The sequence below is a fragment of the Ooceraea biroi genome, chromosome 4 (genome assembly GCF_003672135.1).
Source record: "Ooceraea biroi isolate clonal line C1 chromosome 4, Obir_v5.4, whole genome shotgun sequence".
NCBI lineage: Eukaryota > Metazoa > Arthropoda > Insecta > Hymenoptera > Formicidae > Ooceraea > Ooceraea biroi.
Genome location: NC_039509.1, coordinates 3,439,523 through 3,461,795, shown reverse-complemented (window position 1 = coordinate 3,461,795; position 22,273 = coordinate 3,439,523). Strand labels below are relative to the sequence as shown.

Genomic DNA, 22,273 nt, shown 5'->3' with positions numbered 1-22,273 from the left:
TCGCGAGCAAAACATTTTGAACGTTTGAACCGAAGCGCGCGCTCGCCGCCGCGGCAATATGGCCGCCGGCGGAGTTCCGGTCCACCGCGCGCTGGTCGCGAGAGGATTTCGCGGGCGGCCGAGTTTATGGGTAATATTTCCCAAGATTCTTTGTGGTGTACTGGCGCACGGGGGGTTCGGCGAAAATTCAATCGCACTGCGAGCTGCTGCTAACGAGCGCGTCGCGTCGCGTCGCGTCGCGTCGCGTCGCCACGAGGTTTCCCGTCGCGCCGCGACGCACCGGCCACTCTCTTTCGCGGTATCACGCGAAGATGGCGAGCCGCGTGATAAGAGATTCGACGCGGTTCTTCGGCGTACGCGCTCGTCCGCGGAGCGCGACGTCGCGCGTTCGAACGTCGATCGCGCGCGAACGAGAACGCGTTGTCGTTGTCGATCCGGCGACGTGCGATGGACCGGCGGTTAGCTAAGCGAAACCCGGGACGATTCGCACGTAAACAAAGGTACCGGTTCGCGAAACAGAGCGAAATGAGATCCGCGAGCGGAATAAGACATGATACGTCTCCTTGTCAACGTCAACGTCAACGTCTGTCAGAGAGAAACTGTTGTCTGTTCGCAGCTGCGGCACGATCGTAGGGGATTATGTCGACGCAGAGTGCGGATCCTCCGAATTGCACCGCGAGTCAGGAGGAGGAGGAGGAGGAAGAGGAAATGATCTTGCACGAGCCTGAGGTACGCCGAGACGTATAATGCTCCGTAATACGCTGTACAATTTCGATTGTCACAGAGACTTGAGACGTACTGTTTCCCATCAGTTTGTTTGTAAAGCTAGAAATTGTGAATTATAAATTTTGCGTAGAATGTTTGTCGCGAGTTGTGATTGTTTTTCATATATTTTCTATGATTACTTGTATACTTTCAATGGGTTCGATCTTGGTACAGAGTGATCCTGTAGACATTCTGGAGTGTCTGTCAGTTATGATCAATGAGAGTGCTGAGAGCGATACTGGCCAGGTACAAGAGCTTATATTGGACGACCAGTTGCTTGGCACAATGGTGACTGCGATTACGCTGCCTGATGGAACTCAAGCGTTCGTTACAAACAATCTCAGTGATATTGGTTAGACACAAAGAAGACAGATTCTTGAAAAAAAATCTTACTACCTAAATGAAAATATGTTTCTTGGATATTCTATTTACTTATTCAATGTAATATGATGAAATGTTCTACATTTTCAGATTCAGATTTCAAGACGCAAACGTTACAAACAACTCTGGAAAACGGAGATACCATATTACTGCAAGGCTTGTCGGAATTTGGCGACGGCAAGTCTCTCCAATTGGAATTAGATCCAGCTACATTCGTGCAGGCGGAGGACTCGACAGCTGAGAACGTAGGGAACACATATTCGCAAGTGGAATTCATCAATGGCACCGCGTACATGGTGACCGGTCACGTGGACGTCGGTGAGAGCTTATGGCAAATCGAGGATGGGAAGTTGAAGAAAAAAGACTCCAAGATATTGATCAATAAATTGTCCGATGCAAAAATTAGATATCCTTGCCCTAGGGAGGGATGTTCAAAGGTGTACAGCACGCCTCATCACCTCAAGGTAATTTTTTCAAGTCAAAATGAATAACTCCAGAACACTATTGCAATAACGTGCATTTGAATTATTTTTTTAAAGATCGAATTTTAATCGATTTGATTATAATTTTCTTTCCACAGGTCCACGAGCGTTCGCACACCGGTCAAAGGCCGTACAGATGTACGCACCCGAAGTGCAAGAAGAGCTTCTCGACGGGATACAGCCTGAAGGCGCATCTGCGCACGCACACAGGCGAGAAGCCGTACAAGTGCCCGAACGAGTCGTGCAATAAGAGCTTCAAGACCTCAGGCGATCTGTTGAAGCACGTGAGGACTCACACGGGGGAACGTCCCTTTCTATGTCCGTTTGACGGCTGCGGCCGATCGTTCACCACAAGCAATATCAGAAAGGTACGGGAAGCGCACGCATTCGACAGCGGTCCAAGTATCTATCGTTGCGAAACTTGATAGCAGTTGAGTTTCGTGTCCAGGTTCACGTGAGGACACACACCGGTGAACGGCCGTACAAGTGCACCCAGCCGATGTGCGGCAAAGCGTTCGCCAGTGCGACCAACTACAAGAATCACATACGGATACACTCGGGCGAGAAGCCGTACGTTTGCTCGATAGAAAACTGCGGTAGAAGGTTCACCGAGTATTCTAGTCTGTATAAGCATCACCTCGTAAGTGTTATCAGCTTTTGAAATTATCAATTAATAATTTCAGAAAAAATATATAAAATAAAATATAATTTCGAAGTATTTTTGTTGTATTTTCTAGGTACATACACCGCAACGGCCATTTGAATGCACATTGTGCTCGAGAAGGTATCGGCAAAGCAGCACGCTGATAATGCACAAGAGAACGGCTCATGCGTTGATCGACAGCGACGATGGTGCCGATGTGCTTTCGCAGAACTCTCTTGAATCCTCTAGTCAAAATAAAACGAAAAGAGTCACTAAAGAGACTGTAAGTGTAATGTGCATAAATCAGATTTATTATTTGATGTTTATTCCATATTAACTGTGATATTAATTGTATTTAGCACAAGTTGCTGGGAAAAGACGGACAGATCCAGATCTCTAAGGTGGTCGACGACGCAAACGACAAGGAGCCGCAGATTTTGTTGGTAGGTGACGCTTCGCAACTCGCCGCATTGCAGGTTTGTATAATTATGTGACAATTAGTTTTTAATTATTTGATATTTCTTATATTTAATATTTGTGATTATTTCTGATAATGATGTTTGCGATTGAAATTCTAAATACAGAAAATTGATCTGGACGAGAGTTTCGATGATCCCGGCATCGACCCGACGTTCGAAGGATTGAACATAAAGATCGAGGACATAGAATTCGGTTGGAATTAGTGATGAGAGAAAAGAAGAAAGCAAGACTAGAAGAATATGCGACGTCCTATGGGTAAAAATCTTAATACATTTCAATGTTAACGATGTGTCGTTAGCATTTGTGGATATTATTTATTGTAATACCGCAATGAAATCAAATGAGCGAGTTACTTGCGTCAAATTAGTGAATAGTGTCAAAACCTACTTGACTAATATAAGCGATACGACAGTAGCTGTCCAAACGCTGTCGTATAAGTTTCGTGTCAGTTTTATAAACCGAGTACGCAGTAGCGTCAAGAATTTTGTAAAGTGAGTGATAGTGTACCATGGTAGATTGTTTTGATAGTCATTGGCGCAAATAGGGATCGACGTAATGTCGGTGCGTTTAGTTTTCGACACGTGCAACCACCGATACACCGAGGAAGATATTGGAAGACAAGGTACGATTTCTCCTTTTCGTGTGCCTAAGGTATTCCAAACCTGATCTCGAAATTATATCGTTCTCGCATTCTGAATACAAAAAACAAGATCAGATTTCCTGAAAAAAGTGTATCGAGAAGCTCAATATTCATACTGTCGTTTACGTTCTTGAATTGAAGGCAGTGCCTTACCTGAAAGCGCGTAAGCTCGTGCGAAGGAAAAAATATATTACTATATATATATATATATTACTATGTACATTATAGTTTACCCATCCACAATTATCGAGCGTGTGTACGCGATATTTTTCTGTGTCGTCTTGAAGAAACTCTTTCATAACTAAAATTATATACAAGTCCAGCTGAGTTAGATATTTCGTGCAGATATTTCGCACGAAGAAACAAATATATATTATATAGACTCGGCATTATTACGTAGATTATTATTTTGTAGTCACGTAAAATAGTTTTGTCACATAGATGAGCAGCTATTCAAAAGGTACTAGGTACACTGTGCGCAGCTTGTGTCATATCACATAATATTATTTTATTTTTACGTTATCAAAATTCACTTTTTTAACTTATAAATCGTTTTTAGCATTTTAGTTCTTCTTTCATGATACATCTACGCAAATCAATTAAAATGCGTAGCACTTGTATGATGCACAAATATTTTAAGAACGTTAAGAAAAAACTGTATCATATTTTATATAAAACTTTTTTTTATTATTATTAGACCGCTTTTTCTTAAATACTGTCGCAAGATGTAATTTGTAACACTTGTACATAGTTGTAGCCGGGTTTAGTGAAACTATGCTCTAGGTCTCGACAAAAGTAAGATTTGGTAAAATATTATTACAATAAATAGGATTTTCTAAAATTATTCAGATCTTTAATAATATATAAGATTATCGCACACTTGGACTCTTTAGTTAACTTTGGTATTTGCCCCGATCGAATTTCAGGGCTAAAGAATGAACTGTCGTTAGACATTAGCGTTCAGTCACTGATTGCAAACAAAACTATTAACATCATTAGCGCAAGTTATGAGATACTGCGAATAATGCAATAAAGCATGCGCTGTGATTGAAGTGATCAATTCTCCGGCATTAAAGTAAAATCAGGAAAAGTAAAATATCAAAGAACATATCATTCTCTTTGAAAATTCAATTTAACTTACTCTTTCGTATTTTTTTGTATCTCTAAGATATTTATATTAATAATTGTAAAGTATATACGAAATTATTTTGTACATTATTAACTAGATGTTTCTTCTCCGTTTACAGCAGACTTAATACATATCGTTTAAGAAGACAATTTCGATGAGCAGTACAGAACCCGTTTTCCATCCTCCCACCATCCGGTCCATCTTTCGCATAGTGCTGCTCTCGATTACGGATAGTCTCCATTCGGCTAAGTGCTCGACCGCGCTGATCCATTAATCTCGCACGCAGATAACGCTTTTAAGCTCCTCGCGACAGTCGAAATCTCTAATTTCCATGTAGCATCAATCTCGCGGAGTCTCGAAAAATGATCCGGAGCTTCGCGATTGTGACTGTGGATATTTTAACAAGATGCAGCACATCGGCTTAACGCGGATGTGTGCTACGAGCTTAAACAGTATGCAACGGATGAGACAGGTGGGTATCAAGTGATTAAGTAAGCTGATAAAGATAAAAGAGCAGTAACATTTAAGGATTAACCGCTTCTCTTTATACTTAATATTTGAAGATTCCTTTAATTTTTTTTCACACATATTATCGAGTTTTAAGAATCCGCGTTTGATGTGTTAATTCGGACTCGGATATCAATTAATTCGCGATATAAGCTAATCTCTTGCTGTGAAAAGTTGATAGTGCTATCACGAGTTTGGACGACACATATATTATTTTGTTTATGAATTAAAATTGTATACATAATTTTACATGTGATGCAACTTTATCATATCAGTAAAATTTCATTGATTCCATCTAATATTTGTTATATTTATATCTTGGATACGTGGATTCTCTTGGATTATGTGGAAAAAAATATTATTACATTAATAGCGCTTTGCAATATTAATAGAGATTTACTATTCATTTACCACTTAATATAAAATTTTAAGTGTAATTCCGTGATACATTAAGTTAAAATGAAATAATACAACAATATTATATTTTTACGTAACGTCTCTCGTCCGGGTCCGCTGTTTACAGAATAATAGTTGAAGTAACGCGTAAACGCGTTTAAAAATTATTCAATACAGCAACCGACTATTGATTACTGGAAAATTCAAGAAATGTGGAAAAATAATTGATAACGTATCGGTATCAGTCATCTTCATGTTATCGTGAAAAGATATAAAGAAATTAGTTCTCTCTCTCTCTCTCTTTCCCTCTCAGTCATTACAATCTCCTGTAATTTGATTGCTACTATTTACGACGATTATGATTACTACTGCGTAATACTATCTCCCGAGTTTACTATCGCATCACATATTTTTTGATCAATTTCAATGATTTATCGGTCACATGCAGTAATTGATACGGAAAGGAGGGATGATTTATGAAAGAACATTAATTTTGTAACATTGTGTTTGCTTATAAAGAAACGGAAGTCCATCTTTCAGATAAGCGTTCAGGTAATAACAACTTATAAATTCTAGTAACAATAATTTCTACTAAAATAATTTAATGGTAAAGATTTAGTTCATTAATTGTAATAAAAATGATCAGTAAATGCAAATTTATTATCTTTTCAATCTCAATATTAAATGATAATTAATTAAAATATGACCGAATTATAAAATAATGCTATTTAATAATGTATTTAATTTCTGTTAAATAATATTCGATCGCATCCTTTACAGTTAGAATTAATCAAATTGTGTCCATAAAGTAGATGTAGAAGACAATTAATAATATATAAATAGCTTCATAATTCTTCTCAACGAACTTTGCACATTAATTGTAAACTAATTACCGCACGTGTATTGGTATCGGGCATATTTTAACCGCAGCCGTGACCAACACGACGCGTGCAGTAAATGGAAGATAATAACAGTTGTTAAGTGACGGTTAACAACCATAAAATTATTCACTTAAAACGCCGTCGTAAAACGTCGTCCGTTCAACTAATCATTTGAACCTGCTTATACATTAAAAATTTCTGCAGCTGGCAAAATATATGAATACATCTGATATTACAGGTCTCGAACGTACATACCTCTATGCTACAACACTCATTGCTTTTCGAGTCAATAGCCTTTTTATGTATAAAACTATTTTATTGAGAAAGAACGCTATATTCGAATTATATGTATATACATATATGACGTTAATTAAAAATGATATGGCAAAGTTTTACAAGTTTGGAGTTAACTAGCGCGTAATTGCATCTTGCAGTGAATCAGACTTTCCGTTTTAACTAAACGTACGAAGAAGCGAGAGACCAGCAAACCGTACTTGAAGAAAGAATAATGCGATAACTGGCCGTGTCATTTGTGTTGTTTCGCGAATAAAGGAAATGTCCGTGCATGAAACGCGTCCGCAAATTTATCTCTTCAATTAGAGACGATGATCGATCCGGCGTGATGTATGATTGTTAACGTCGTTGAAGGCCCACGACGTCTGACGCATTATTCCTTGATCGCGGGTGGAAAATAAAGGAACTCAACGACGGAATGTGCGAAACTTGGAGAACGGATCCGTAGATAGAAATCCAAAAATTTAAAGGCAAATTTATTATCACTTCTACAGAGTTTTTTGTACAGTTTAATTTCTCTTGCTCGTTTAATAATGATTAAGATATAATAAGTTTGTGTGAGAAAGTATATTTATATTTTCCTCTTTAATATATAATCTTTACTAATCTTTACTAATCTTTGACCAATATGTCAAGATCGAATTCGCGGATCGAGAGATCTGACATGGAAGGGGCTCCGAACTGCAAAATTTCTTCGCTGGAGAAGAGAAGCCCCTGACCTCGCACGAAATGCAAATTTTCTCGAGCAAGTACGAACGAGTGATGTCCACAATGGCGTCATTAGCAAATAGAGATCAATGCGTGAGACGTTGCAGTCGAGGTATTCCTTGTACGTCATAAATTATATTTATGGATATGCATGCACGTAAGAGGATCAAGAAATATCGAGCGTGCTGTCATCGCTACTGATCGCTCAGCGATCGCTCTTTTCTATCACATTATAACACGCTCGTGTCTCAAGACGCGATTATCGCGTTACGTGACATGTAATTGGTATCGCGACCCCGTTGCAATGTCGCAGGCTGATACGAGACATGATTCGTTGCCCAATTTAAAGCACGCTTTTAATACAATGAGTTTTAATTCCATCCTTAGCTGAGAGACATTGAACGTTGACATCTAATTAGCTTCGTTCGACAGTTTCGCGGAAGAATCATTCGACGCGATGATTAACGCTTCTCTCGTCGAGCTCATATGACTCTCCGTCGATTCTGCGGATATTTTGTTACCGTTTCTTGTGCCTGGGCGATTCGCTCATGCAAATTCATGCGCTTAAGCTGGCCAGACGGGAGTCACGAGAGAAGACGGGAGTGCGTGCGTCTCCTCGGGAGACACGCGCGGCGTTGTCGTTTCACGCCGTAAATTATCCTTGCGAACGCAGAAATTGATCGCTATTACGATCCACCATATCGGCAGGATACATGGTGTTCACCGGTAGAGACTGCGAACTCATCGCGCAACTGGCATTGTCGAAGGAAGGGTTTCGGCAGCTCCATGCTGAAGGTGCGCCAGATAGTTCCCATTCCGGCGTTTCGAAACACGGGTGCTGCGTTGCTCGATTGATTCTCAGTTTTATTAGCATGTCAGTCAGACTCCATAAATCTGTATTTTATCTGCGTCGCGTCTGAAAGCATGCGTGAAGAAGGTATTTCCGATCTTTGGTCCGATTGCCGCAAATCCTTGACATTCTAACACGCGCTAACTCATCGCTCAATTAAATAGATGGCTGGCTGTGACTTTTACTGGTTACGTGATTCTTCATTTTTTTCAAAAGTCTTTTTATTCGTCACATTAATCAAATAATTGTCGTTGCGTCATACAAGGCAAACAAAAAGTGAGGGTCTCATACGATCTTTTTGTTTCAACAGAACTGGCACGTGACGGAGGCTGTCTTCGAGGAAGAGAATCGCCGCAATCGCAATGGCGACGCAGCACCCGGATCGGTGGGAAGACTTTTGATGGATCACAGATATCGATTCACGCTGTGATAACGCCCTGTCGTGAGTGCCCCGACGTAGTCGATATCATCACGACGATCAGTCTAAGGAACCATAAAAGGTAGCCGCTCCTCGTGAAAGAGTCTTAGTGTACTCATCGCGAGCGAGCCACTTGGTACTTACTCCCTCGCTACTGGATCGGCTGCGATCAGCTTCGAATATCATCAAGAACTATGTCGAGGAATTATGCAGATTCGCGGCGTTGCCCGCGGCTTCATAACGCCGGCATCGTGATCGTCTGATGCGAGATCATCGCCGTCACCCGCGCCTTGCCTGATCCGCATGAGATTTCAGAATTCAAAGTGGCCGGCATCCGAGAATGTCCAAGAAGCAATGGCTGGTCCTGCTGATGTTGTTCCTCACGTACCTGCTGCTGGGCGCCTCAATCTTCTACCACATCGAGAGTCGCCTCGAAATCGACAAGATCGCGCAAGCTAAGCTGGAACGCATCGACATCAACGGTAAGAGAAACAACGAAGAGGGTGGCGATGATCGTTTGCTATAAACGCGCGAAGAGTTTTCGTTCGTTAATGAAAATTTGTAATTTGTGGATACTTGTTAACGGAATGCGTTGCGATTTCATTTGATAGGACGCTGCAAAATCCGATGCACGAATCGACGTTTCAGATCTATCAAGCTTTGTCACATCTACAGATTTGCTAATCAAGTTTTTTTACACGTGACCGAGAAAATAAATATTCGCGAAAACCTTGTATTTTATGCGTATCATGCTTGCTTGCATGCTTGCATGCTCGCTTGTTGTTATTCACGACGGTTGCGGGAATAAAGCAGTCAAAGTGTCTCTCGATTTTTTAAATTATTTTAATTGACGAGCTTCACTGCGACGACGTATCAAGGAGAAAGCTAAACGCGAGCGGAATGGGATAAACGCGATCGGCGTGTCATTTGCAATGCATAGCCGTGTCACGCGTCATTGAACTATCAACACACTTCTGTCTAATGTGACACGAAAAAAATGCTTCGAGATATGTAGTTGCACAGAATTTATTTTATAGATCTCCTCATAATATTATGCATTCCAGTTCACTGAAATTGCAACACTGAGAAATTCTCGAGACAACTCGGGAATCTCATTTCATAAATTAGTTGCAGCATTAAAGTTATAGTATATTATAGTGTTAAAGAAATTGATGATTATATTTATGATTTTCTAATATTACGTGAATAATATAATATATAGTTTTATATTCCAGTGTGCGCGTTTCTTTCTTAAGTTAATAATGGTCAAAGTCATCGTGTTGTTGATTGAAATCATTATTCCTGACATTAATTTGATGTATCTCTATTAATATATCGCTGCATTAGTACTGCGTTTCGATAAATGATAAAAGGTCCTCTTGAGATTTTGTCGGAATTGAAATCAACAATGTCCCTAAGCATTAATTAAAGAAACTTTTCAATAAGCTTATTGATACGTGCGCAATCAATGATTGATTATTCCGCGGTTACTTGCGACGCGGTTCGAGATTTCAGTGATAACAATGCAAGCAACAATTAGGCCACGGTTATGCAGAAGACGAATGTAGCGTGTAAAACGTTTTTAAACTTCCGACATGCATGTACTAACAGAATACCTTGCACATCTAGCGTTTCAAAGCAAAACTATTATCATCAATCAGGCTTACAGCCTTGGTTAAACAATTATTTAGCAATCGCTTGTGTAAACAAATTTTCTAAAAAAATTGTAAGTTTGATTGCGATGTAGAAAGGAGATTTTTCATACGATTTAATACAGCTGATGTTTAATATATTTAATTTCGTGCAATTATATATTCTTAAAACATAGTTAAATACCAACGAAACTTTATGCCTGTATATCTTGGGTATCATGTTTGCGGATTTTTCAAAGTTAGACTTCTTTGCGAAATTTAAACGTATGTTGAATTTTTTGTAACGGCAAGTTTGTAAAATGTAAATAGTCGGAGAGTCGCCGCGACTCTCCGACTACTCACTGTCATTTGTATGCATGACCGTGCCCTGTGCTATTGTTGCTGCAAGAAAGGGGATTATTCACATAATCCTGTCTAGTCACAATGTCGGTGTTGGTCGACGGCCACTGTCAGTGTCAGCAGGTTGGTCGATCAATTACGGAATCGTCATCTCGACCACTCCCGTCATAATCATCGTATTCTGATCAAAAACCTTGATGTCCGGATTTTCATAACATTCATGTTCATTATTCGCTTTAGATATAGAGGAAAGTCCCCGATTATGAGATACCATATCGATTTTGCCGAATGTAAGGAAAGCTATAGGCAGAATTTAAAAATGTAATACGTTATCTTGAAGAGAATTTAATAAGCTTTAGGTTGGTCAAATGGAAAATCTAACTTAAATATTATTTTTTCTGAAAATTGTTTTATTAGATAGTTTTATAAAAATACTGCTGCCACAGCCTTCGCCAAATCTTCACGATTCCACTGTCGACGCTTCCTCGGTCAGATTCTATAAAAATTCATATAAATTCGTATTAACTTTTCTTTAACCTTAAGTAGTATTTTCTTTCTTTTTATTACACTACATAATCTTCATATTCGAGCAATAATTATCTCATATTAAGAGTACGCTGAATATCTCATTATACGAGCCACGCGCCTAGCGGTTCCGCGATCATGAAATCTAACCTCTACAATTAAGCAATTCAACAAATTGCGTATTTTCCCGTTACTACGATTCTACTCTATCATTGCATACTGAATTTATTGCCAACCATTTCCTTATTATATAATAAACAAGGTTTAAAGACTTACCTCAAGTTCCTTTGACATGTTCACAATTTCACAAATCTTTTCTTGCAAACGCAATAACGAACAATGAATTTTTCACTAAATACATTTTACACCAAGAGTAATAAGTTCATGGCGGAACTAACAGTTGGTGCTCACTAGTTTAGCAGAAACCCCATTATCTCATAATAGGGGATTCTCCTCTCTCTATATATATATGTGTGTGTGTGTGTGTGTGTGTGTGTGTGTAAACATATTTCAAAGATTGTCAAGTTTTCAAGAATTTACATACAAAATACGAGGTTTAATTAATTGCACAATCATTGAAAGAAAAATAATGAAAATACATGGTAATAATTATCAGGTTCGCTTAAATAGTAATGTTTAAACGATGGCAATGTTTATCATTACGTCTTCCTCGCATGTGTACGTGTGTATACTTTAGCGGAATTCATTCGCATTCTAATTGCAATTGCACGCGCGGTAGGTCCAGGCAAGGTTTGTGCAAACGAGCGATATAATACGACAAATATCGGCTGATAAGATAGTGTATACAGCAATTGTCTCGAAAATGGCTCCGTAACGGAAAGAATGGCGAAAGAGAGGGATTATCTTTAGATGGGCGGATGGGCGAATGCGCGAATACCATATTTCTTTTCTTTCAGCGTTACTTCACGAGCACTATGTACCCAGTACGAATCACAATCAGTCGGAGATCCTGGAGAAGCTTACCCAATACTGCGGCAAATCGGTCTACAATTATACCGAGGGCGAAGTCGACCGGCACCAGTGGGACTTCTACAACAGCTTTTACTTCGCCTACACGGTCGTTAGCACCATCGGTAGATATCGATTGAAGTGTTCAGATTAAGTGCGGCCTAAAATCCTAATTCGTAAGCTCCACTCCATACAAATACGAATATAAACGCAAAGCTATATCTAGAATCGTTTCTTATCCGAAGTAGACGGATTTATTATTTCCGCCACACCTTTTTTGTACGTTGAAATTGTATATACGCATAATTACGAAGATCCTTGTTTGCAAGAATCCATATCTATCTCGATATCTACGCGATCCTAAAACATATTCCAAGAAAAGTTTTAAAACACACTGGCACAATTGACATTTTGTAGACGGCTGAGCTTGGGAGGAAAATAATCTTTCAAACTTTTGTGGAACGTAAATATTGAAATTTTATTATTTCACAAACAATCTCTCTGTGCGAGGAAATTAATGAATTTCGAATTGATTGATAATCGATAATTTGCTACGCAGGCTACGGCAATCTAGCACCGACAAACACCCTTAGCCGCATCCTGATGATCTTCTACGGCTTGGTGGGCATCCCGATGAACGGGATTCTGCTGACGCAGCTGGGTGAATTCTTCAGCTACGCGTTCGTCAAGGCGCATCGGAAATACAAATCTTATAAGCATGGCCAATCTGAATACTCCCTTAAGAAACCGATGCTGTTCGAGACGCGCAAGGTGGGTCTGGCTGCGCAGATCTTCATGTACCTGATGCCCGGTTTCGTCATGTTCATCTTCTTTCCGGCGTTCCTGTTTTCGCACTACGAAGGCTGGACATACGACCAATCGGTCTATTACGCCTTCGTTACGCTCACGACCATCGGTTTCGGCGATCTCGTGGCGGGTAAATATTCTATCTTATCGTTTCTCTCAGACGTGTGCGTACAAACGCCGTCATCGTTGCCAAGCGATTAACTTATTTTTTTTATCGATAGCGACCGAGATTTCATTTGCAATTGCGTGACGAATCGCGAAATCGTGGAGAACTCTTAAAGAAGTCTCCTTCTAAGAAGTTGCAATTCTTTTATACTCCGTTAACGCTGTAATACATGTATCGTTCACTCATTAGATGATCATCATGTGATCACCATAACGCGTGATAAAAATGTGACGAGCGTATGATAAAAATATATTGCAAAACGAGATTAATGTACGTTGCGATGTTTACTTTCTATCAGATTATTCGTTGAAATCAAGAGAATCGTTTAACGCGCGTATCAATACGCGTAATTTGCAAAATTCGAAAAGACAGCTGAATTAACAAAGAGATTTCTCTCTTTTTACACTTTTACACTTGCATATTATTAAAAAAATTGTAAATCGTCTACGAGATAGATTGATGGTCCGTGTGCTTTCGGCAAAAAGATGAATAAATAGGAATCTCTTGCTTTGTAAATGAAACGATTTGTTCTCGAACTTCGAATTTGGAATTATGAACATTAATTTGTGATTGAACGCGAATTGATTTGATAATACCCGAAAGTACGACGTTCGATAAATTTTGTCGGTTTCCTTGATTGACAGCACTGACATGATATATGTATATATATATATATATACTTGTACTCTTATCATATGCAGTCATCGATTGCTTCGGAACAGTTTACGAACTTCTATGTTCCGTCTGATTAAAAGACAAATGTTTTCGTCACTACATGCTCACGTGGAAAGCCTATCTTGATACGTAAGTAGTTCTCCATACGCTCGCTATAAATTAAACATATTGACATGCGCGGTTTAATTAGCTAATAAATATAATCACTAAAATATGCAGCGTGTAAAATAATTAATAATGCATAATATAGATATTTATCGGAAATGTATTTTAACTACAATGAATATTTATAACTCAAGTTTAATATCCAGGCAGGTAGAAATTACTGTAGATAGTATTTTGCCATTTTTTAACTGACTGAATTTTGCAGGACAAGATAATACGAAGGGAAGCGGTCCATCCTTCATCGCGTATAAAGTATTTCTCATATTCTGGATCTCCTTCGGGCTGGGTTATATCGTCATGATAATGACGTTCATCGCTCGCGGCATGCGTAGCAAGAAGATCACGAGACTTGAACATAAACTGGCGATGAATCTCAAGCATACGCAGAGCAAGATTTGGAACGAGTTTAACAAAGAGGTCAACTACCTGCGCCGCGTTTTCAACGAGTTACAGCTCTCCAAAGTCAAGGTAAGTGATCCTGTTGGAGTAGATGTTCATAAACACTCATTTATATGTACTCACATATACCCATTTACCACGGAACTATTCTTGTTCATAGACTTCCGTTAGAAATTGCTTTATCTCTTCAGTTTCATAATTCTTCTGAAATAAATTATTTTCACATTTTTAATGTTAACAAATTTATTCATTTAATAACGTTTTCTCTTGAGATTTATTAAATTGTTATTAAATAATAATATCTTAGCGCATAGAAATATGTAAATTGCTAATTGCTTTCCAAGTTTCAGAACATCTGTAATAATTAACATTTATTGTTTGTCAGAGGGTATATGTCGACGAGTGCGATTACGAGGTGCCTACAGCAAAACTCTCGCGCAGCAACAGTTTCCCGGACCTTCGAAATTTGACAATCGGTGGATACGCGGACAACTTTACGCCGCATCCGCGACGACGAGCTAATAGCGAGGTGGTACCAACGGTACGCAATTATTTTCAACATAAATTTTACATTATTTCTACAGATTTCTATTTTGTTAGATCTTCTTTTATAACCGTTTCTGAATCGATGTATTCGTACAGGAACAACTGACGCGCGTGGTATCCGAAACGGATCTTCAAAGGATAGACAAGACCGCGACGTTCGCCGCGCACGCGATGGTGCAACCGGCGGAGCTTCTGGCACGTTTGGTGAACGTTCTCGGTTACATTCCTCCGCGGGATGATTTGGACTGGGAAAACGAGGATCAGACGAAACAGGCAGATGTGCAGAACGACATTCAGAGCAAGCCGATCGATCAAGGTCTTGCCAACAACGTTTCCCAGTGGAAGATCGGCGGGGAGAAATTCCCGTTCGCCAAACCTCGGTCTAGAGCGGCGAGCGAGGTGCGACTGCAGACGACGAAGGACGATTACGCTCAACAGAACGCCGAGTGGACCTGGTCCGGCCCGGTAGCCTCGAAGAAACTGCAGGAGCTGATGAAAGCACGCGACACGACTCTACCGTCAAAGGACAAGCCGTACAGGAAGTTCCCATCGCTCGCACTACCGATTACCGCGCCTAAGAATTTCTTCCCCCGGTGGAGGAGACAGTCCTCGAAGAGGATGTCCGAGGTTGTTAGTCCCATTGCGAAGAACATGGAGAAAGTCGTCATGGACGACAGTGAGAGGAGCAATCAGCAGAACAACTCGATCGGCGGTCCAATCGGTCCGCCGCCCTCTTACTCTTTAGATGAGAGGCATGACTCGATGTCGAAGAGACCGCATTATTACACTCATACTGGCGCCAATCTATCGACTTACCTGGAGGGCAATAATTTACTGGAAGAAACGAGTCTGGCAGATTTCCTCAGAGCGTTAACTGCTCTCCACGCGAGGGTGGGAACGGTGCCGGACGATTACATTGCCAAACCCAAGAGGAAGCTGGGAACTGCCTGCCTGAGTCCGCCGAAGCTGCCTAGTTTGTTCACCCTGTTCTCCGGGCCGAACGGGCCCGGCTCAGGTTCGGCGACTCAAAGCAATCAGAACACTGTCACGGACGCGCAGTCGTATCAGTCGAGCAGAAGAGTGTCGCTTAAAACGCCCGAGAGTAATTATTCCGGTTCCACCACGCCTATGCCGTACATCAGGAGGGAGAGTGTTGCTGTAAAACCCAGGAGATTCTCTCTGAGACCAGTAATGACCCCAGTGAGTCCTTCCACGCCGTCCGATTATGGATCACCGCGACCGTCGGTAAGGCATTACAATCAAACTTTCTCACAAGATTCGACGACCACAAAATTATCAAAAATAAAATTATGTTGCACCACCAAAGATTTTTTTTAATTTTCCATAGTATTTCTGGGACACAATTTTATTTTTGGAAATTTTATCTCGAATTTTATTCAAGAGTATTCCTCGAGTTATTTTCTCGCAAAGATAAACACCAATTTTCCAAAACACAGATATTTAAAAAACTTTTTCATATTTTTCAGGTACGAGATGTTTTAAACGATCGAAACCTTCGGGAATCTTCCTACGTCTCGATGGAACCATTCATCTCCGTATCACCGAAGGAACCGCTCGTGAACATGGAAGGACCACCAGGAATTTCATTGCCGATCAAGCCATCCGGGAGTCGACGTTTCTCTATAAGACCAGCTCAACTCAGTGCTCAAGTGAGTCCGACAAGCACGAAGTCGACACCTACGCCGTTACAAACACCAAAACTACTGCCCAGATGGAAAGCGGGTATGCTTCAGCGACAGATCAGCCAAATGAATCTACGTCGTCGCGCCCGTGCGTTCAGTCTCAGCGACGTTCACTCCGACAGACGGGAGAAAACCGCTGCTCCTCTCAGCCCTCTCGCTATGGATAACAACGTCAAATTCGTCGACAAAACGAATCAAAAGACGGTGACTATCGTGTCGCCGGCGGAGGAAATGACCGCGAAGAACGAACTTCAGAATTTCGCTGTAAATCCTGCAAGTTTAAGATACGAGCCAGCCTCGCCGTGGAAGGATCAAGAAGACGCGACTTCGTCGATCAAGCCTTTCGTCTCTGGAATTTCTGGTGAGCCGCCTGCTGCGTTGAACGAATCCACGATTTCAAGTATGCAAAATGAAAGACACCTAAGAAATAGAAGTTTCGTTCCAATTTATGAACCGGTTTACAAGCCGACGTCCCCCGAGGGTAAACTGACGTTCGAGCAGAAACTGATAAATCTTAATGATGTGAATAGACCGGTTCAAAGGGCAACGCAAGAGACGAATGTAGATGTTACTGAAGCCTCATTCAAAATCGAGAAAAGCGAGAGTGACACGCATACGTGCGTAATCGATAATCTGGACGAGTCCCCAGAAGCGAAGTCTTCGACAACTAGTGGAAGTTCTTTAGGACTGAGAAGAGGGAAGCCTAGTGTACCGATAGATCCTTACAAGACACCGCTACAAGCGACGATAGAGAAGCCAGCGATCAATCCGTTCGAGCAATACAGAGCTATGACGAGATCTGGTCAAAAGGAAGACGCCGACTTGAAGGAGGTCAAAGTTGAGAAACCGCGCGAGAAACGAGAAGCATGACTAGTGATCGGAAAAATAAAGAGGTTTGGAACTAGTTTTTGTCGACGAGTGTTGAGGGATTGATAGTTTTTTAAAGCTATAAGCAATATTAATGGTGCTGAGAAAGACACGACGTTAATTTTTGCAAACAAGAAACAACGCCGTGTCCATTTTTCCTGAACTTTACGAGCAATTTGCGAATTTATGAAGTTACTGTGAAAATCTTGCCCATTAGAGGCGAGCCGCCATCGCGATGTTGCAGACCGTACTCTCTATGTGCAAGAAATTGTTTTAAGAACTTTTCTACTGCAATTAAAAAATTCGACGGACCTCGAGAGGCTGCATAATTTAATATGCAAACAAGAATTGTAGATAGAACGGTTACAATTTTATATAAACGCGTCGATATTAGAATATGCAAGTTCTAGTGAAATTGTAACATAGTCGAATAAGTCAACTAGCCGATGGAAAGCTAGTCGATGCACGTTAATTTTCCTGACTAGTCGAATCTGTAGTAGTTCTCAAGGGAGATACGTAATTTACAAAATATTAGATAATGTCTTATATTAGTTATGATAATTATTAGATGTAAGTTTTGATTAGATATATAAATTATATTAGCTTACTCATTAGGATATCAAAAGCTGTGATATAATACTGTACGTCCTCGATTTAACGGATTAGTAATAAAATAAAATTACTTGGGTAAAAATAGATGTCGAGTGGAAGAAATACTATACCGATAGACGCGCGAAAGAATTTTCTTCGTCGAGTCTGTCGAGTTGAATCGAATAAATCAAGATCCGCTAATTCGAGGATTTACTGCCGTCGAATGATCGAAGGAATTTACGGACCGACATTTCGTATCGCAGTACAAATATTGTCAGCTGCGATCTCGTGATCCGCACGTTCATCACGTAGTCATCCGCGGTCATATTTATTTCGTCAATCTCAAAATAAATTGTTTCTCAACGCAGCGAAGGAAGGAACGGTTCACGAAATACGTAAAACTCTTTATTGACAAGTTCTTTCAGAATAAATTATAAAAGTATATTTGGTTTCTCGAGCGGTAGCTCGGAGCTGTGGATTATCGTAAGAATCGGAAAGATTCAAGTTCAAGGAATTTGTATACACGTGACGAATGCAAGATTCCGTCCTCGTGCATTCACAATTCGCGTCTATCTATGACGAGGAGCTTGTCGCTCGACGGTAACACGGCACATCGGTGCAAAATGTAGTAAGTGGACTGCATTTCTACGGGGGTTAACATAAGTGGAAAAAACAAAGACTAAATGCAATATAAATATTCTCCTGTAGTGAACGTTAATCTTGGTTTTTTCACTGCTTAAAGTACGTATATGCGGGAGGAAACCGTTACCGCGTGACCAAAGTCTAATAAATAAACTTTATCCGCGGATTTACACGGATTATAATGGAACTAAATGTTTGCGACGTAAACGTTCAACGTTGTACCGAATGTTAACTCTCTCCTAACTGCGGGAAGTACGTATGAGAGAAAAACTCGTTATCACGCGCCCGATAACGCTCCCAGTCGTTTCCGTATTTCCTCGACGAGATTATTGCGCGACACGCGAGTCTCCTCCCGCGTCGAGACGACTCGCAGCGTAACTTCACCCTTAGCCAGTTCACCCTCTCCAATGATTATCGCCAGCGGAATGCCGTTCTCCTCGCAGTGCTGCAGCTGCTGCAGAATCTTTGCGTTCTTCTTGTACGAGTGCTCCGCCTTCACTCCGGCTTCCCACAGATCCACCAGTATCTTCATTCTCTCCTCTTGCATATTCTTCTGCGCGCTCGCCACGAACACCTCGAGCTGGGTAGTGCGCGTCTTCATACCTTTGTTCGCCAGTTTCGCCTCCATGACGCTGAATATCCGCTCGACGCCCAGCGACACACCCACGCAGGGTACAGTTTTGTTCTTACTGTCGAACATTCCCACTAGATTGTCGTAACGACCACCACCGGCCACGCTACCAACGCCGACGTCATCTCCTGCGAAGAATTATCGTGAGCTACGAGTATCAGAATTATTTCGTATCAAGTTTACCAAAACAATTTAATTTAAATTTATTTAATTAAATAATGCGTACCGCACAATATAGCTTCGTAAATGACGCCTGTGTAGTAATCGAGTCCCCTCGCGAGGCTCAAGTCGAACTCGATTTTGTCGAGAATCTTGTAAATATCACAATATTTCAGTAGCAGTTCCATAGAATTCAATCCTTGTACGGCGGCAGGCTGTTTCATCAGTTCTTTATCTTTTCTTAGCTCGGCTATCAGTTCGACTCCGCCAGACTGGGAGACGTAGTTGCCCACGAGGTCGGCGGTATGCTCGTCGAGCCCCTTCTCCTCCGTCATCTCTTTCTTCACCTCCTCCCACGGGCTTTTGTCCAATTTATCCACGGCGGAGCAGATACTGCGGAACTTGCTTTGCGGCACGCCACACGCGGCGAACACGCCGTCCAGCAGGGACCTGTGATTCAATTTGATCATGTACGGTCCCAGATCCAGAGCCTGCAACGCCTCGGACACGACTCGAATGCACTCCGCATCCGGTAGCATCGGATCGTACTGGCCAGCAATGTCGAAATCCTAGAAGGAAGTGTCAGCACTGCGTGATTAAGCCGTTAAAACAAAACGTTCGTAGAATAATTTGATATCGAGCATACGTGCTTACACACTGATAAAATTCTCTGTATCTCCCTTTCGTGGTAGCTGGATTATCTCTTCGATAGACCTTCGCAATGTGATACCTCTTGATGGAAGATATTTTGTTCATGGCCAGATACCTCGCGAAAGGAACTGTCAAATCGTATCTAAGGGCGAGGAGCTCGCCGCCTTGGTCCTTCAAGTCGTAGATGAGCTTGGAATCCTCACCGTATTTGCCCGTCAAGACATCCTGCGTGACAAGCAAGTATCGATCAGTTAATATCAGTACAATCGAAATAAATGAATTGTATAATATCTAATGACGACTCTTACTTTCAGCTCGAATACAGGCGTGTCTATGGTCTCCGCACCGTGGCGCTTAAATACCGCGATTATTTTCTCTAGTACTCCCAATCGCAGTGCCATTTGCTCCGGATTATAGTCCCTCGTGCCTTTAGGCGTTTTGAGGATGAGCTTATGGGGACAACCATTTTCCTCGCCCAACTTCGCCTTCAGATCCAGCAGTTTCGCGACTTCATCCGCTATCTATAAGCAGGCAAACAGCAGACGTGCCATTAGAAACACAGAGCGTGGCTCTCGGCTGCAGTTACCGCATTTGTTATACGGGGTACCGGTCGTACCCACCTGTGGCGACGTAGACATCGGTGCGTTGCGATTGTGTTTCCATACGACGGAGAAGGGATTGTTGCGTATCAGGCGTAACATCGTGAATAGATGAAGGAATTATAAGGCAACCAGAATCAAAGAGAAAAGCCCCCTCAATGCTGATTTATCAAACTAGTCGAAACAGCAGAGATAATATCAGTAAGCAAGCCAGCAAGGCACTGCCATCAATTATTATTACTATTGTCGATTAATTGGACACACATCGCATCTAGGAATTTCTCGTGACAAAATTTGGAACGTGAGGAACTTTGCGAGGACATCAATCTCTTAGAATATGTCACATAAATTTGGTATCGTGATTTGTCATGCATCATCTTCCATGTAAAAGAAGCCGAAAGGGTCTTTTTGTGCTACATCACTGTCAATAATTTATGGCAGCTCTGCTCGCAAGCAACCGACTGCCTCACCTTTTTATCTAGCATATTTTTGCTACTACAGTGAATACTCTTTAGCCGCTCGATCATTTTTGCCAGGGGAGTTAGTGGTGCTTCCGCAGCGGGAAACCCTAGACGTTCTCCCCGAGTGAAGCTTTTAATATTAATATACCATCTGTTCAGATGCGGCCACCTTGCAAGCTCGTTATCGTTAAGGATGACACGCAACGTGTCGAACAGTTTGGTATCTTTGGACGTTGGGCACCAACCACACACATAACTGACATCCGCAAAGTCATTGTTCAAGCTCTCTAACTCAACGTTGATGTCAGGCTGTTCTCTGTGTTCCTGAGAAACGAGATGCCTGTCTAAAGTAAAATCTAACACATCGACGACAAAAGAAAAGAACCACCGTTCTCGCACTTGATACTTTTAACGAAGAGAATTGTCATCAAGTTACAAGGAGCGTCCTGTTCAGAGATACAAACACAGCTGTTGCACTTTTACATACTGTTCATTCAAGGAGAAGTAAATTACATTTGCGTACTTTGCACAACTTTTAGATTTAGAATTAGCAGAGAATTTAGTGTGCGAGAGAAAAACAGCGCGATAAAGACAGCTTAGACACTGACAAACGATACGCGAGCAACTAAACCGAGCGAACCAAGTGCGTCACAAGTTTCAATTACACGGGAGGCCCGTTCGGGGCGCAAAACCGAAACCTTCGAGCGCAGCGGCATCGACTGTGCACTTTCGTCACTAATTCGTGGAAGTGAAGGGGATACGACGATTAGTAGCGACGATCGAGCGTGAAGCGAAACCCGAAGACAAAGGGGAGAAAGGGGATACGTCTGTACGGGAACGAAACGGAAGTCGGAATTTTTGCGAAAGGGGGGAAAAAAAAACAAATGCGCGATACCTGCGTGTTTTCGGCCTTCGCAGCTTTCAATCGTCGCACTAGCTCGCCCTGTTCTTTCACTTGGATCAGTAACGTCTCCCTCGGTGTTTCGTCAGCCATCGCTAGTGCCATGTGGTTTTCTCAGGGTCCGATTCCGTCCGTTCCAGCCGTCGACACATTACTTTATAGCCGAGCGAACGAACCACGCGACTCTCACGCTGCGCATGCGCCCGACTGAACGCGGCGCACTTCGACAAATCGAGGGGGGCTCGACTGAA

The 22,273-nt window shown here is 41.5% G+C and overlaps 3 protein-coding genes across 11 annotated transcripts; 2 read left to right on the top strand and 1 right to left on the bottom strand.

Moving 5' to 3' along the window:
• The first annotated feature begins 66 nt into the window (after positions 1-66).
• On the top strand, positions 67-4,235 carry LOC105280851 (zinc finger protein 76). Of its 3 annotated transcripts, none has more exons than XM_011341699.2 (9): positions 67-130; positions 617-729; positions 940-1,117; positions 1,237-1,610; positions 1,727-1,996; positions 2,077-2,268; positions 2,366-2,554; positions 2,631-2,747; positions 2,856-4,235. In XM_011341699.2, the coding sequence occupies exons 2-9, from the start codon at positions 640-642 to the stop codon at positions 2,952-2,954; spliced, it is 1,509 nt and encodes a 502-aa protein (XP_011340001.1). In that variant the 5' UTR covers positions 67-130; positions 617-639; the 3' UTR covers positions 2,955-4,235. The 3 variants fall into 3 exon arrangements, with proteins under 3 accessions (XP_011340001.1, XP_011339993.1, XP_011339987.1); XM_011341691.3 differs by lacking the exon at positions 67-130 and adding an exon at positions 168-500; XM_011341685.3 differs by lacking the exon at positions 67-130 and having other exon boundaries at positions 168-729.
• Positions 4,236-4,754: 519 nt separating this feature from the next.
• On the top strand, positions 4,755-18,320 carry LOC105280824. 3 transcript variants are annotated; one of them, XM_011341644.2, is made up of 8 exons: positions 4,755-4,992; positions 8,467-9,056; positions 12,008-12,184; positions 12,619-12,996; positions 14,078-14,340; positions 14,657-14,812; positions 14,914-16,062; positions 16,305-18,320. In XM_011341644.2, the coding sequence occupies exons 2-8, from the start codon at positions 8,915-8,917 to the stop codon at positions 17,388-17,390; spliced, it is 3,351 nt and encodes a 1,116-aa protein (XP_011339946.1). In that variant the 5' UTR covers positions 4,755-4,992; positions 8,467-8,914; the 3' UTR covers positions 17,391-18,320. The 3 variants fall into 3 exon arrangements, with proteins under 3 accessions (XP_011339946.1, XP_011339967.1, XP_011339976.1); XM_011341665.2 differs by lacking the exons at positions 4,755-4,992; positions 8,467-9,056 and having other exon boundaries at positions 12,145-12,235; XM_011341674.2 differs by lacking the exons at positions 4,755-4,992; positions 8,467-9,056; positions 12,008-12,184 and adding an exon at positions 12,248-12,522.
• Positions 18,321-18,370: 50 nt separating this feature from the next.
• LOC105280798 (histidine--tRNA ligase, cytoplasmic) lies at positions 18,371-22,201 on the bottom strand. 5 transcript variants are annotated; one of them, XM_011341626.2, is made up of 6 exons: positions 22,017-22,148; positions 20,682-20,834; positions 20,370-20,582; positions 20,065-20,286; positions 19,478-19,979; positions 18,371-19,379 (listed from the first exon to the last, which is right to left on the bottom strand). In XM_011341626.2, the coding sequence occupies exons 2-6, from the start codon at positions 20,760-20,762 to the stop codon at positions 18,898-18,900; spliced, it is 1,500 nt and encodes a 499-aa protein (XP_011339928.1). In that variant the 5' UTR covers positions 20,763-20,834; positions 22,017-22,148; the 3' UTR covers positions 18,371-18,897. The 5 variants fall into 5 exon arrangements, with proteins under 5 accessions (XP_011339928.1, XP_011339937.1, XP_011339920.1 ...); XM_011341635.3 differs by lacking the exon at positions 22,017-22,148 and adding an exon at positions 21,131-21,260; XM_011341611.3 differs by lacking the exon at positions 20,682-20,834 and adding an exon at positions 21,131-21,445 and having other exon boundaries at positions 18,372-19,379; positions 22,017-22,201.
• Positions 22,202-22,273: the final 72 nt, after the last annotated feature.

Excerpts from the sequence above, each read along its gene's own strand:
- LOC105280851 (XM_011341699.2), top strand. The coding sequence starts at position 640 with ATGTCGACGCAGAGTGCGGATCCTCCGAATTGCACCGCGAGTCAGGAG. Across the intron at positions 1,611-1,726 it reads GCACGCCTCATCACCTCAAG|GTCCACGAGCGTTCGCACAC; the intron begins GTAATTTTTTCA and ends TTCTTTCCACAG. Across the intron at positions 2,269-2,365 it reads GTCTGTATAAGCATCACCTC|GTACATACACCGCAACGGCC; the intron begins GTAAGTGTTATC and ends TGTATTTTCTAG.
- LOC105280824 (XM_011341644.2), top strand. The coding sequence starts at position 8,915 with ATGTCCAAGAAGCAATGGCTGGTCCTGCTGATGTTGTTCCTCACGTAC. Across the intron at positions 12,997-14,077 it reads TTTCGGCGATCTCGTGGCGG|GACAAGATAATACGAAGGGA; the intron begins GTAAATATTCTA and ends TGAATTTTGCAG. Across the intron at positions 14,341-14,656 it reads TACAGCTCTCCAAAGTCAAG|AGGGTATATGTCGACGAGTG; the intron begins GTAAGTGATCCT and ends ATTGTTTGTCAG.
- LOC105280798 (XM_011341611.3), bottom strand. The coding sequence starts at position 22,127 with ATGGCACTAGCGATGGCTGACGAAACACCGAGGGAGACGTTACTGATC. Across the intron at positions 19,980-20,064 it reads ACAGAGAATTTTATCAGTGT|GATTTCGACATTGCTGGCCA; the intron begins GTAAGCACGTAT and ends ACTTCCTTCTAG. Across the intron at positions 19,380-19,477 it reads TTACGAAGCTATATTGTGCG|GAGATGACGTCGGCGTTGGT; the intron begins GTACGCATTATT and ends AATTCTTCGCAG.